The 13,524-nt window shown below is 37.7% G+C and overlaps 2 protein-coding genes and 1 non-coding gene across 3 annotated transcripts; all 3 read right to left on the reverse strand.

The window, feature by feature from the left end:
* Positions 1-123: 123 nt before the first annotated feature.
* On the reverse strand, positions 124-2,455 carry LOC106949288 (brain and acute leukemia cytoplasmic protein). Its single transcript, XM_015035436.1, has 3 exons — positions 2,073-2,455; positions 1,759-1,901; positions 124-859 (listed from the first exon to the last, which is right to left on the reverse strand). Exons 1-3 carry the CDS (start codon positions 2,209-2,211, stop codon positions 734-736), a joined length of 408 nt encoding a protein of 135 aa, XP_014890922.1. The 5' UTR covers positions 2,212-2,455; the 3' UTR covers positions 124-733.
* Positions 2,456-4,773: 2,318 nt separating this feature from the next.
* On the reverse strand, positions 4,774-11,278 carry LOC106949289 (V-type proton ATPase subunit C 1-A-like). Its single transcript, XM_015035437.1, has 13 exons — positions 11,115-11,278; positions 9,924-10,104; positions 9,784-9,851; positions 9,568-9,653; positions 8,926-9,020; positions 8,729-8,820; positions 8,474-8,572; positions 8,141-8,209; positions 7,055-7,147; positions 6,098-6,191; positions 5,835-5,932; positions 5,266-5,389; positions 4,774-5,070 (listed from the first exon to the last, which is right to left on the reverse strand). Exons 2-13 carry the CDS (start codon positions 10,053-10,055, stop codon positions 4,972-4,974), a joined length of 1,149 nt encoding a protein of 382 aa, XP_014890923.1. The 5' UTR covers positions 10,056-10,104; positions 11,115-11,278; the 3' UTR covers positions 4,774-4,971.
* Positions 10,628-10,699, reverse strand: trnag-ucc (transfer RNA glycine (anticodon UCC)). Its single transcript has one exon. It is a non-coding gene; the product is annotated as a tRNA-Gly (tRNA).
* Positions 11,279-13,524: the final 2,246 nt, after the last annotated feature.

Genomic DNA, 13,524 nt, shown 5'->3' on the forward strand with positions numbered 1-13,524 from the left:
AAAAAAAAGAAAAAAAAAAAAACCACGAAACCACATTTGGCAAAAAAAAAACAAAAAAAAAAAAAAAAAAAAAATCAACAGTTCTGTTCAAATTAAGAGGAATTGTAGGCACATGCAGGTGTAGTTCTTTTTTTTTTTATCTTGCAAAGGCTGAAGAAGAACATCTCCAGCATTCAAGCTTCAGACACCCCAATCTCAGCTCCTAAACAGCACTTTAAGGTTGTTTTTTTAAAATGAAAATTACTCACTGCACTGACTGGGCTTAAACAGCACACTCCAACAACAAAATATTTGCACAAAGAACAAAAGCAAATTCTTAAGGAAGCCCCGACACAGAACACATCTAATGTGCAGATTGAGATTATAGTGTGCATATGGGGCCAATCTCACCTTTTCAAATGTTGTTTTTTTTTCTTCTTCTTCTTCTTCTTAGAATTGTCTTAACACAGTAACACACTCCCTGACTGGTACTATGAGCATGGAGGAAAAAGCATGGTGTTTGGTTCCCACTCTCTTCCTCACACATGCAACAGCAATGCAGCATCTCGAGGTCTTTGGGTGGAGACGTAAGCAGGTGCCCTGTTAGGTGAATCGCTGCCTTCAGGGAGCCAGAGCGGCACAAAGTCACAAGCAAAGATCATCCGGACACGTCTGCAAGTCCTTGCCCTGCTGTGTGGTTAAATATTCTTGCAGCCCAGCTAATTTGCCTCCTCACAGTGTTGCAGCTCTTCTTTCATCTCTCGTCGCAGGCGGTCTCCGGTTCAGGATCTCCAGGGCTGTTGACGCCAACAGGCTGGCCGTCCTTGGACAAAGCGCTGGCCTCCTTCGATGCTCTTCTTTTGGAGTCGCGAGTACTTTGCTGTGAAAACAATTTTAAATATCACTTTGAACCACACTAGGCAGTCAGAAGACAAAGATGACCGGAGTGAATTAATCCTGTTGCAGTGAATTGGTTTTAATTGATTGAATATCCACCCTTCAAACTAATTGGTACTCTAGGTAAAGATGCGTAAAGAGCTTTAATATCTTGATGGAGCAGCATAGAAAAAATTATAAATTAGAACCCTATTGCTCTCCCATACTCCATTACTTTCACTTAGATTTTAAGCAAAATAATAAGTGCATACTTGGAAAGTGGAAGGAAAATAGCCATTTTTCCCCCACATTTTGCTAAATTTGAACATATATGACATGCACATGTATTTAGTCGCATTTTGCACCGATAATAAAATCCAGTGCACTCAATGGGCCTCATTTACTTGTATTACTGCTGCCCTATGCAAATCTCAGAGGTTAACGAGAGAACGATAGTGAACGAAAAACTTGCAGGAACCCTGAACTCTGCTTTTAATCCAAAAATCCAGTGAGAGGATGTCTGGTCATCAGTTTGAGACATTAGCTTTAAGCGGATTTGATGCTGTTTTGTGATGTTAAGCAGACAATTTATGCTTGAATGTAACTGAACTGAAACATGCCTGCAAAGGGAAGTGAGCCAAAAATTCATGCACAGAGAAGAGAAAGACCCACTGTCAATCGCAAATGCTTGGTGGCCAAGGGTGACGCACCTTGCTTTTTCACATAAGACCAGCTGGGGTTTAGACAGCTTTCCTACACTAACTGAAATTATTATTTGAAAACTGCACTTTAATTGACTCAGCACGTCTTTGCCAGAAATTAAAATTTGTTTGCTAATCTTAAACATTAATAAGGTGTGACAGAAAAGCAAACGCAGAAGAAATATGTAAGGGAGAAAAGTACTTTTTCACAGCACTGTCCGTCAGTCAAGGAGCGCCTTGGTCTCCTCTGGTGGTTGGAGCCATTGGTGGTGATGGCCTGCTTCCCACACTGGGTTCCTGTTGTCACCATCCTCTTCTCCTTCAGACCGGCCTCCACGGCTTTACCTTTAACAGAATAACAACAACAACAACAATGAATAAAACATACTGCCCTGTGTCTGCTGGGAATAGTTGTGATTTGCATTTTTGCACTCGAGTATAATTTCCCAGTCCACACGAAGTGGCTTTCAAGAGGCACTTGGCCTGCAAAGCGAGAGATCCGAGAATCCAACTTACTGTTCGGGACCGAGACGGGGGGTTCTACGTCCGTGTTCGTAAGCCATGTCGACTCTGTCTCTCTGGTCCAGCTCTCATGGTACCTCGGCTCGATTATCGCGTCCGCCCGACTCCCTCCACAACCCATCGAGAAAACCATCCACGGCAGGTGTAGCTGACGCTGACACGGATAAAAGCGGGGGTGTGCAAACACGGTTCGGTTCGTCTCACAGCAGCAGCAGCAGCATCCTTCACATCGGTTCAGTCCCTGTTTCTTCTTCCATCATCCTCATCAGATGCTGCTGCTGCTGGTTGATGTTTCTCTCCACAGGCTGTCAGCAGCTGACCAGCATCAACACACACACACACACACACACAGAGGTGTTGTGCGTCATCAGGAGAGGAGGGAGTTCACACTGCGCAGACTCAGAGCGCTGATTGGCTCAGCTCGAGATGCTGCGAGCATCATCACTACGACGAGCGTCGTCATTATCATCGTGCAAACAAATACTACTCGGAATCCAAATTATTTAGAGGCGTTGAGCAAAAATATTTGGTAAAGGTTCACGACAAGTTCATGAAGCTACCAGGCTTCCCTGTTTGCTGTTTTGTTCATTTATCGCTAATAAGCTTCGTACCGATATGTCATATTTATGGGGTAAACACATGTAAAATGTTTTAAATTCAATTACATTCATATTTTATCGCAAAAAGTGTGTTTGAATGTTGTTCATTCCAGCATTTAATTTTAGCGTAATTACTCAGTAGGGGGGTAAAAAAATCCCGTGTGAGAATGTTTTTTAAATCAAACCCCTGCTGACACACTTATTTACACCTTCAACAATTTCTATGAAATTTATATACTGCAAGCATTTTTTGTTATTTAGTTATTATTTAATATTTTACGGTGCCTGGATCTTATAACCATGAAGTGCAAATGTACAAAATGTTTTTTTTTTTCTTTTTTTGGTCACTCCTCAAAATGGGAAAGCTAAGAAAACATGCCATTTGGATAAGGCATGTTGTAATGGAAAATTTTAAAATGTGCTCCTCACCCCTTTTGTGTTTTAGATTGTGTCTGATGATGAGATCACGTGTCTGCATCATGAGATTGATCAAGCTGCTCTCCTGTGCCATATAACAGCAGGAGCTCCTTGATCCTGGAGACTATCTAAGTGTTACTTTCCCCCCTGCTATCTAGTGTTATCTGCCCCCTTTAGCATTAAAAGGGGCAGATAAGTCCCTTTGATGCTAATGGGACTTTAGCATTAACAATAGACAATCCTTAACAATTGTCTATTGTTGAAGAAAACAACCCCCTTTCCTTAACAGACAAATGGCAAGACCATCTGAGTTGGGCTCCACATAATCATGGTCCATAACAATCAGGGATTTACACCTATTGGCCAATCAAGTCTGTCTTCTCTGACCAGAACCTATAAAAGAAAGCCAGGTCCACTTGACAGACTCCTTTGCTTCTGTATTTCTGTTCTCACCTTGCAAGGTTTTTAATAAATTTCTTATTTTCTTCTCATCCAGACTCTAGCTAAAGTCATTTTTTACATGACAATGTTTGGTATTGATCTCAATAACTCAGTAAGTTCTACTAAGAAAAGATCCACTCACCTAAAGCTGAGTTAATTAAGAGAGTTAATTAAAAAGCTTTTTTTTAAAAAGGCAGGAAATGTGGCAAACCCAGTTGGACAAGAACTCAAGTTTGTATTGCAAGCAAGCACAGTCAGGAGGATGGTAAAAGAGTTAAACACCAAAGGGCTATTTCATAATTATTGCTGAGGCTGGACTGTATCCTGTCTGTGTAAAATCTTGCAGTACAGCACAATTCTTTCATTTTGCTTTTGTTGCAGGTTTTGTAAATACTTGACCCTCTTGGTCTCCTGTATTTTACCCATCTTTACCAGTAACAGTGCATCAGAAACGTGTACGGAGTGCACACAGTTTTTAGGATTAAGAGCAGCAAAACCATATTCACAGCAACCATAGTCACGAATGTATTATGAAATAAATCTTCAAAACGCACTGATCTCCCAAAGATCTGTTTGATTTTGGATTTAGCTTCATGGCCCAATTTACAACAGCTTATCGCTTATAAACCAAGCGTTTATTTTCCCATTTTTTATTCCAGAAACTGAAATTCAGTTAATCCCAATACATTTTGCAATGTTATTTGACGTCCAATCCTTTGTGATGGTTTTATTTACGTCGCAGCAGGTTTGTTTGCCTAACAGAGGACAATAAAAACTGTATATATTACATATTGAATTTATTTTCACATTAATTTTTGAACATGTGGTTTATTTTCCTTCATTCTAATAACACAGCGCCAGCACACTTACCAGTGTTGATATTCTTCAAGGAAATCATGAAGCAAACAATGCCCTTTTGTAAACTGATCAATTTAGTGTGTCACAGATCACATCAAGAGAAGGAATGCAGTGTTTTAATTGTACATATAAACAGGTAGTACCTATTTTTCATAAATAAACACAACACATTTGAAAAAAGCAAACAAAACACGGTTGCTTATACAGAGGCATAAATTATCACGGTGTTTAGCCGTACTCTCAGATCTCCTGCATGTTTATTTCTCCAATGAAAATGCACTTTTATTAAGGTAAACAGGGAATGTCACCAGTGCTCCTGAGAGTCACCTGAGAAACTGTGGGCATACGACGAGGAGCAAAGAGCAAACAACAAAAATCTGTAGAGTTGACCACTTTTGTGTTCTCACAAGAAAGTCATACTTGTTGTGTTGACTTAGAAATGCACAAGAAAACACATGAATGGAAACCAAAGAAGGGAAACAAGAGTGGGGTGAAAGAACAAAATAAATTAAAGCTTGCAAAGTAAGCATGTCACAACAATCAAAATGTTACAGCATATCAAGGTAATGGCCAGGTTTTCAGACTTTGAAATCCAGCAGATTGCAGTCGATCTTGTAGTAAACGTACGGGTAGTACTCCTGTTGGCTCAGATTCAGACCTGGGATGTCCATGGAAGCCTGGAGGCCAAAACCAAAGTTCAGCTCACAAGTCAAATTACACTTATATCTAGCTTACATAAAGTACTTTTAGTCAATGTATCAACACCTAATGTATCAATTAGTTGATGGGTGCATTAAAAAAAAAAAGATGGGCTCTATCGAAGTAATCGCAATCATTTCATCAGATAGTCCAGAGCTATGGCTGAAACTCACATCGATGACAGCAGCACTGCTGTCCAGGTGTTTGTACAGGTCATACAGCACCTCTCTAAGTTTCTTCATGTTCTTCTTGTTGGGCTGAAGCAGCATGGCCTGGAAGTTAACCGGCAACCCGTATCTACAAAAAAAAAAAACAAGCGTAGATGTAGGTCACCAAGTAAATGTGCCAAGTCATTTTTTTTAACATTTGAGTGCTAATATTAAAAATGAAATTACAGCAGTTATTCAGGTCTTTTTACATTTAAGCTGCATGTGCCATATGACATCAACAGGGAGAAACACTTCCACAAAAAAAAAAGTTTATTGGACAAGAAAATCAAAAGGTCCAGCCTTGATCAAAGTATGAGACTTTTATATACTCTATGGGAATGAAAAATAAAGTCTCAAAACCCAAGATCATTTTCACAGTCTTCTTTTTTTAATCTACTTATTCAGATCTAAAAAAAATAATAAAATAAAATAAAATAATACAATTCCATATTTCTCCAATATTTTTCAACGCAGATGCCATCATTCTTACTATTTGACATTATGTTCGACGCAACATGTTAACTACCTCTCACCTCAATACTGACTCAACAAACACACGCAGTGCTTTTATGTGAATCCACGCGATGAAGGCCTCACTGAAATTCACCTTCAGCCAACGCACCAAAGGACCCTAGATTGATAATAAATACATTTTAAAAAAAACACAGCTTTAACATTAAGAAAAGTCCCTTTACATGTATCAGACCGTTATGTCAGAAACAACTTAGAGTCGCTTCCAAAGTACACCAACATCCTGTACTTTGTCACGTTGTATGTGAATGAAAGGCAGTCTTACAAACTGTTTCTTCTTGTCTGTGGACAGGCGGGTCATCTCCTCTTTGTCTGCCTTCATCTCCTCCTCGTTGTACTGGAAGTCGCGCACTGTAAACCTGAGCCAGGACACACAGTAGAAAGATGGTAAGGAAAGTAAACAAGTGTGTAGGAGTCTGCTTGGCCATTAGCCACTAAAATAACAGAAAAAGAAATAATAATAATAATAATAATAATAATAATAATAAAACATATTTCAGTCGTCTAAACATGTTCTAAACATGTGACTGTTTAGAACGAACAGATTTACGATGGACATATGACCATGTTTCACTATAAAAAAAAAAAAAAAACCAAGTACAGCACAGGAGTTAGAATATATTCTTTTACAAAAGCTCTAAAAATCTTTATGAAGAAGTAACAGATGTAGAGAATTTTGTTGACGCCCAGGGCGTGCACAGATGCAACAAGCATACAGTTTTGTGCTGGTTTTTTTTTTTTGTTTTTGTTTTTTTTATGGTTTTGTGGCAAAAGTGGCTATTATTCACAGCCCAATACACAGACAATAAATGTGCAGGGAGAGGAGAGGAAAGACATGGAGCATTTTTTAAAAAGTTTTTTTTTAACAACTGCTTTTTAACAATATGCTGTTATTGGCCTACAAGACATTAATTGAGTCATCACGTGCGACATCCCTGGCTGGTTTGGTTTGGACTAAAGTCCAAATCTGCTGAAGACAGTGAATAAAATAACGGGAACCCAAAAGGCTCATATTTTATTCTTCCATCCATTGAGTCATTGTCTGTACCTGATTAAACCCTGGATTTTCTTTCTATAAGGCAACAGTTCTACCAACCTCAAATAAACATCTAATCAAATCAAGGATTGGACATCTCGATATTTATTACGGGACATTTAAAATAAGCAGGCGCCAACAAATGCGCCCATGTCTGTGTTTATCAGGCGGATCAGGAGAAGTTACTTGTTTTCTCTGGCTTTGTGTCTGAAGTCATCTACAGCCTTCCTGAAGAGCGTCACACTGAAAAGACCGCTGTCGTTGTCCTCAAACAGCTGCCTGTGAGAAAGAGAATAGAATACGTTCCAGTAAGAAAATTAAGAGCTTTTTTTTTTTTTTGCCATTTTACAGCAAGTAATCAAGTGAATACGTAATTGCATTAATGTTAGACTCAACTGCAAAGCATGTTATTCTTAGCGTGTGCCAACAATGTCTTATAATGACTGCTGGTGAACTTCCTTTACACACAACACTGACACAGAATCAATGTTTTCTCATCAAAACCATAAATCCTGAATGTGGCTCAGCGCTGTGGGCATTTTATGACGAGTGCTAATAATTTAGAGAGGAAAAATGGTCTGCGCTGACAAATGCAAACCAAGTATTACATGAGGTACAAAATGGCAAAAAAAAAATTGTGAAATGACCAGCACACTCAGTGACAGCAGCTGCAGCAGTGGCCAGCGAACAAAAGTGCTGCTGGTTAATTTGACTGGGACTCGAGCAGACCCAAATAAATAATAATAAAAAAAGCATGTTGTGTAAGTTGTGCTTCTGCAACACAGCAAATCTGCTTCACCACCTGCGTGCCGCTGCCAGTCTTGGCTAGGATTCTCTTGCAAAAGAGATTTTTAATTTCAATGGGATTTTTGAAATCCCATTGAAATATTAACCTCTATATTAAACAGAGGTTAATATAAAGAACAAAAAATAAATAAATGTCCTGTAATCTGTTGCCAACCAATACAAAAAGTGACTTGAACTTATTTGAATATTGCCAAAGGTTGAGAAAATGTCTGGAACCTTTTATTTGCTGCACTAAAATACGAGAAAACCAGTTCAGTAGAATTGATATACGTCAGTGACAAATATCAATTTTCTTTTATAATCAATTATATTGTAATTTAGCTTTTTTTTGTAATTTCTTTTTATATATTTGAATACTTTTATTTGGCTAGATACAGTTCATATTGTTCCGATTGTTTGAAGAAACTAAATTGCTTATTGTAAATGTTTATTTACAATAAATACAATAAAATCAAAGGGACGTACTTAGTGGAACGAGGTACGACCATTTCTGCCAGCGTCTCATACGTCTTCTGCCAGTCAAGGTAGTTCGTCCTGGGGGGAAGAAAGAAAATAAATAAAATAACATAATGTTGTTGTTTTAAAATAAAAAATAAATAAAAATTAAAAAAAAAAAAACAGAAACAACACCCTAATGCAACCTTCCCACATTAAAAATAATGGTTTATGGGAATAGAATTGTTAACAATGATATAAAAAATAAACTACACACCTTCACATTTTACAAAGTTGTAGCTACAGAAATTCAGCATATTGCTCTCATATTGATCACACAGATAATTTTGCAAATTATCCTACTTGGGGACGACCACCAGCATGGTAACCAGGTACTCTGAGTCCAGCACAAAGTCATCTTTCTTCACTATGTCAGCCAGACTCCTGGTCAACAAACTCCCTCTGGAAGAACACACAAAGTCACCTCACACTGCTAGCAGAAAGGCTATTGTTACGGTACGTTCTGCAGCTAAAGATCAGAACCATCTGAGCATTTTTGCTTGCAGTTTTTCAATATGTGCAAACTGATAGTGGAAACCCAACTTCAACATTACTCACGCGTTCTTCCTCTCCAGATTCTGCAGGTTTCCCTTCAGATTGTTGTAAGCTGAAGCTCTGGCCTTCAGGTCGTTGTCTATCTGAGTCACTTGCTAGAAGTCAATTATACTCTAATTTAGTGCACCAAAACTTTTTCTTCCAGGTACAATTCACAAAAAAACTTCAGTAGAAAGTAACTTAAAGAGGAGAAGGTTTACCTTAGAGACAATCTCAGAGATGTTTTTCAGTGATTGTTTGATTGGATATTTAGCCATGTCCCACTGAAATCTGGAGACATAGGTGACCAGGTCGACTGCAACCCATAGAAAAGTTGTCAGCTTTCAAATTTTTTTAACTTTCACTGTTTTTACTTGCAGCTTTTTAAATATATGAAGGAAAAGTGGTGATTTATTACTGTTTATTCACACTGCCCTGCAAAAGAAGTCAGATCACTTCAATCTATTCCCATTTTGTCGCAGATAAGCACTTTAGTTAATGATCCACGATTTTTAAAAAAAAATTCACAACTAAAAATCTGAAAAGTGTGGCTTGCATTTGTTCACAGAACATCTGGATTTACACTGAGAACAAATTACGCAGAGATAAACTTTATTTTCTAATTAGGTGACTTGGTACAAATTTTTGCCCTGAATTTTAAGAGTAAAAGAGGCTGAATACAGCACCTTTTAGATTTTTATCTGTTAAAATGCATTTGTCCTCTCACTTTTAGCTTTATAAAGTCTTAGCTTAAGGCTAAGTCTTAATAGTCTATCATTTTCCATAAAATGGATGTTTGTGGCCAAAATGTGAAAAGGTCTCAAGGCTATAAATACTTTTGCAGGTATGTAGATGATGTTTACCTCCGTTAGCTAGTAGGTTCTCCTGGACTTTGTCTTTGTTGTCCTCCAGAACATCACCCATGTACTGAGCAACTTTCTTCACCACACTGAACATGCCAATAAAACCAGCACATAAAAGAGGAGGAAATAAATGTAGGTTCTGAACTGAGATAAAAAATATATATAAGTTTCCTACTACACAACAAAACCATTCAAGCTCATAGTGGCGTGGTTTACCTTTCCACAAAAGTGTCTAGCTTTGCAAGCTCATCCGACAGGCCCACTAACACATCAAGAGTCCCAACCTGTTTGACGTAAACACTAAAATTCAACAAAGAAAAACGTAGAGAATTTACAAGGTGGGCTTACTGCGTTACCTTTAGGTCTGGGATGTTAAATTTGTGGTTGGTGGACAGGTTATTGATCCGTGTAGTGGCCACCATGAGCTTTTCCCATGTCTGCTGGCAGGTCTTCTCCCCCGGAGCGGAGATCAACCAGAATTCTGTCATGGCTGCTTTCAGGAAGTTTGTTCACCCAGCTACTGGTGTAGAGAAGTCACTGACGGTAGTATGCAGGGAAGAAGAAGAATTGTTAGTTTAGAAGTAGAGATCACTGATTAGGTTCACATGTGTAAGTCGGTTATTTGGTCTTCGGCACCAAAAATAATATAAAACAATCTTGGAAATTGGACAAATGTATGTTGATTTAAAACCAAACTTACAAATTATACATAGATGTCCTAACATTACAAAAATAAGAAAAGAAGACCTGTACCTGACAGTTGTTTTTCTTTCCCTCTATTTGGCCCTTTAGCTGTTCACACAGAGTCTGTCTCATCTTTAACTTTCTATGTCAAACCACTGTGTGTTCACTGTACTAAATCCAAGCCACAACTTGCTCAGGACTTGTTCATCAATAGATTGAAAACACTTCTCAGAGTTTATGGCACAAAACAAGAGTGTGTGAGTCTAAGATCAAACTAACCAGAGAATGCCAATATAGCGGGATTATCCAACGTGATAATGTTTTTATTTTCTATGACCATATTTTTATTCTCATTTTAAGAAAAAAGGAAAAGCTTTGCGTTGGCCGGGAATCGAACCCGGGTCAACTGCTTGGAAGGCAGCTATGCTAACCACTATACCACCAACGCTTACACATACTGAGTGAAACATCTGTCCAGAACAGAACTCAGCTGACTGATATTTCGTTTCCTTGTTTCTATTATATACTTCCTATATGCCTCTATGGCTACAAAGTGTCCTCAGAACCACATACTGCGGAAAAAGAACAGGTCTGGTGATTTATGGTCATATGATCAGTCTAAGCAGAGAAGCGTTACTAAACAGTGATCATCTGCTTAATTAAAGGAGATGAACATCACATGATCCACGGATCGCTCGTCTTCACGTTGCAGATAACTTTTAGTGCAAGAAAAAAAAATCTATAAAAAGCAGCTGAATAAACCTGCTTCATGTAATGATTGTTGCTGCTGCTGACACGAGCTTGTTTATCGCTGCAACCTCACGCCGTCACGACACTAATAAATAGAGGATTTCTGCACTTACCGATGAGCCTGACGGTCTCAACGCTATGGTCACAGAATTTAACTCAATGAAACAGACACAGCTTTCCATAAATGAAGCGGAAAATATAAGGTTTAACATTCACAGGTCCTTCAACTGGGCATCTCACTCACGGTCAGCTGATCAAGGAAGAAGTTCTGCGTTTGCGCAACCGCTCCCTGCACACTGCTGCCCTCCCGTGGTGGCAAAAAATAAAGCTTCTTTTGGATGATAATGTGCCTCTATCTATCTATCTATCTATCTATCTATCTATCTATCTATCTATCTATCTATCTATCTATCTATCTATCTATCTATCTGTCTATCTATCTATCTGTCTATCTGTCTATCTGTCTATCTGTCTGTCTGTCTGCCTGTCTTTAAAACAAGTTCAGCTTTTCTGAAACCTTGCCTTCTTGTGGTGAAATAAAGGTACTGTACTATGTACCTTATCGCCATTAGGGGGCAGTAGATGTCTAGAAATCAGTAGCTTTGTTTTCCAACGATGAGCAAAGCTATTTTGTAGAAACTCTTAAACAGTTATTTTCACATTTACTCTGTGTTTAAATGTTTACACTGGGGCTCTCGAATTTCTTGTGATATATATTTTTAATGGGCTTGAGTTTTTTCGTGAATACTTTGTTATGATGACGGAAAGAAAATAATGTGTCTTTGGTAAGGAGAACATAGTTATAAATAATAAACTGATTGCTGTGTTTTTTTTTTATTTAAAAACACTGAAATTGAATATCTGGATTTTTTTTTTCCATTTGGCGTTTGACTCATTTATGACTTTTGCAACATAATGTTGCATTAAATTTGTCATCAGACATTTTGCTATTTAGAATAAATCCTCTACAGCACAACATCTTATTTCATATCTCAGGCATTGAAAAAAGATGTCTTTGGATTTTTTTTTTTTTTTTAAGCATGGATGTGTGGAGGATGTGAAACTGATTATTTATGCTAATTTTGGTTTCTATCTGTCACTTCTGGCTCAAAATTAAATTTCCTTTCTTAGAACAGTGAATGCATTTTAATGAGACTCAGTGGAACCGAAGCACAAAATTGGATTTTCTCCCCCATCCTCGTGAATATAAAAGTACATTCTTTACTTTTCCTTTAAAAGTTGCAAAAACAAACTTTTGTCTGGCATAAGAATGTGCAAAATATTAAGTGCTTGAGAATTAAACAGATTTCCTGACAATCATTTTTACTCATTATTCTTGTCAGACTGTACAGAATGCCTCAAAGCATTGAGATTAAGTTTAAACAAGTATGGTAGATAAAAAACCTTTTGAAAAAATTCCTTATGGCTTTCCTCTTCACAATCTTTAGTGCCTATGTAAGTCAGAGTGTTTTTTGAGTTCATTGGAGTGCTATTTAAAAAAAAAAGATAAGGGTATTTGGGCCACCCCACACAGTTCCTCCATAGCACAAAAAACACAAGTCATATGACCGTGACAGATGCAGGCCAAACGTTTCTGCTTGTCTTAACGGTGTGTGGTCTACAGAATTTTATATAATACATCGTGCAGCATTAGAAACTCCTTACATCAATCTGGATTATCTAAAAAAGGTTCAGCTAACTGAACACGAACAAAAAGTGAGACAGGGCGGCAAAGAAAATATAAAGAGTTTATAGTTAAAAAATTTGACATATTTTAATCCCTCACATTCCATGATACACAAGTAGACAGACTTTAAACTGAAATGAGGTTTTAAAAACTTATAATCAGCAGCTGGATTTGCCTGATCCTACTGCAATAAGGGGACTTTTGGCTCACTGACTTTCTAAACTTTCCCACGAGCAAGTCTCAAACCTCATAAAAATAAATCACATGAAAATAAGTCCCTAGCTATATTTTGGTGGGTGCGGTGCAGAGCATTACTATTATTATTATTATTATTATTGTTGTTGTTGTTGTTACAGTATAGAAAGCTGTTTGCTCCTTTATGCACACAAACAAGCTCTAGCTTAACTGATAACATGCCTTTAGCTATTTAAAGGCAGTCTGAGCAGGTTTGCACTGTCAACCTCATTTTCATATATTAAATATTGCCTAACCCTCTTGCATTGTGACATCTGCCACATTCTTTCCTGCCTTAAAAGTCTTCGTAATCCTTAAACTTTTGCACATTTTGTCACGTAACAATCAGCGTAACTTATTGGATTTTAATTGAAGATTGAATGCTTCAAGTCAGTGCTTCCTTCGAATCTGCTGGGCTGTCTTAGATAGAAAATCTTTTAAACTAATTTGAATGATAAACTGAATTTTGCTGGGTTGTTTTGATAACTAGAATAAACTGGAATTTATGCATGATTGAAATTATTTGCTTCTTGTAATGTGTCTTGAGAGGATATTGTGAGCTGGCGCTATATAAATGAACTGAATTCACTTTTGCTGCAAAT

This window comes from Poecilia latipinna, unplaced genomic scaffold, assembly GCF_001443285.1.
Source record: "Poecilia latipinna isolate Pla-1442-1.1 unplaced genomic scaffold, P_latipinna-1.0 Scaffold335, whole genome shotgun sequence".
Classification (NCBI taxonomy): Eukaryota; Metazoa; Chordata; class Actinopteri; order Cyprinodontiformes; family Poeciliidae; genus Poecilia; species Poecilia latipinna.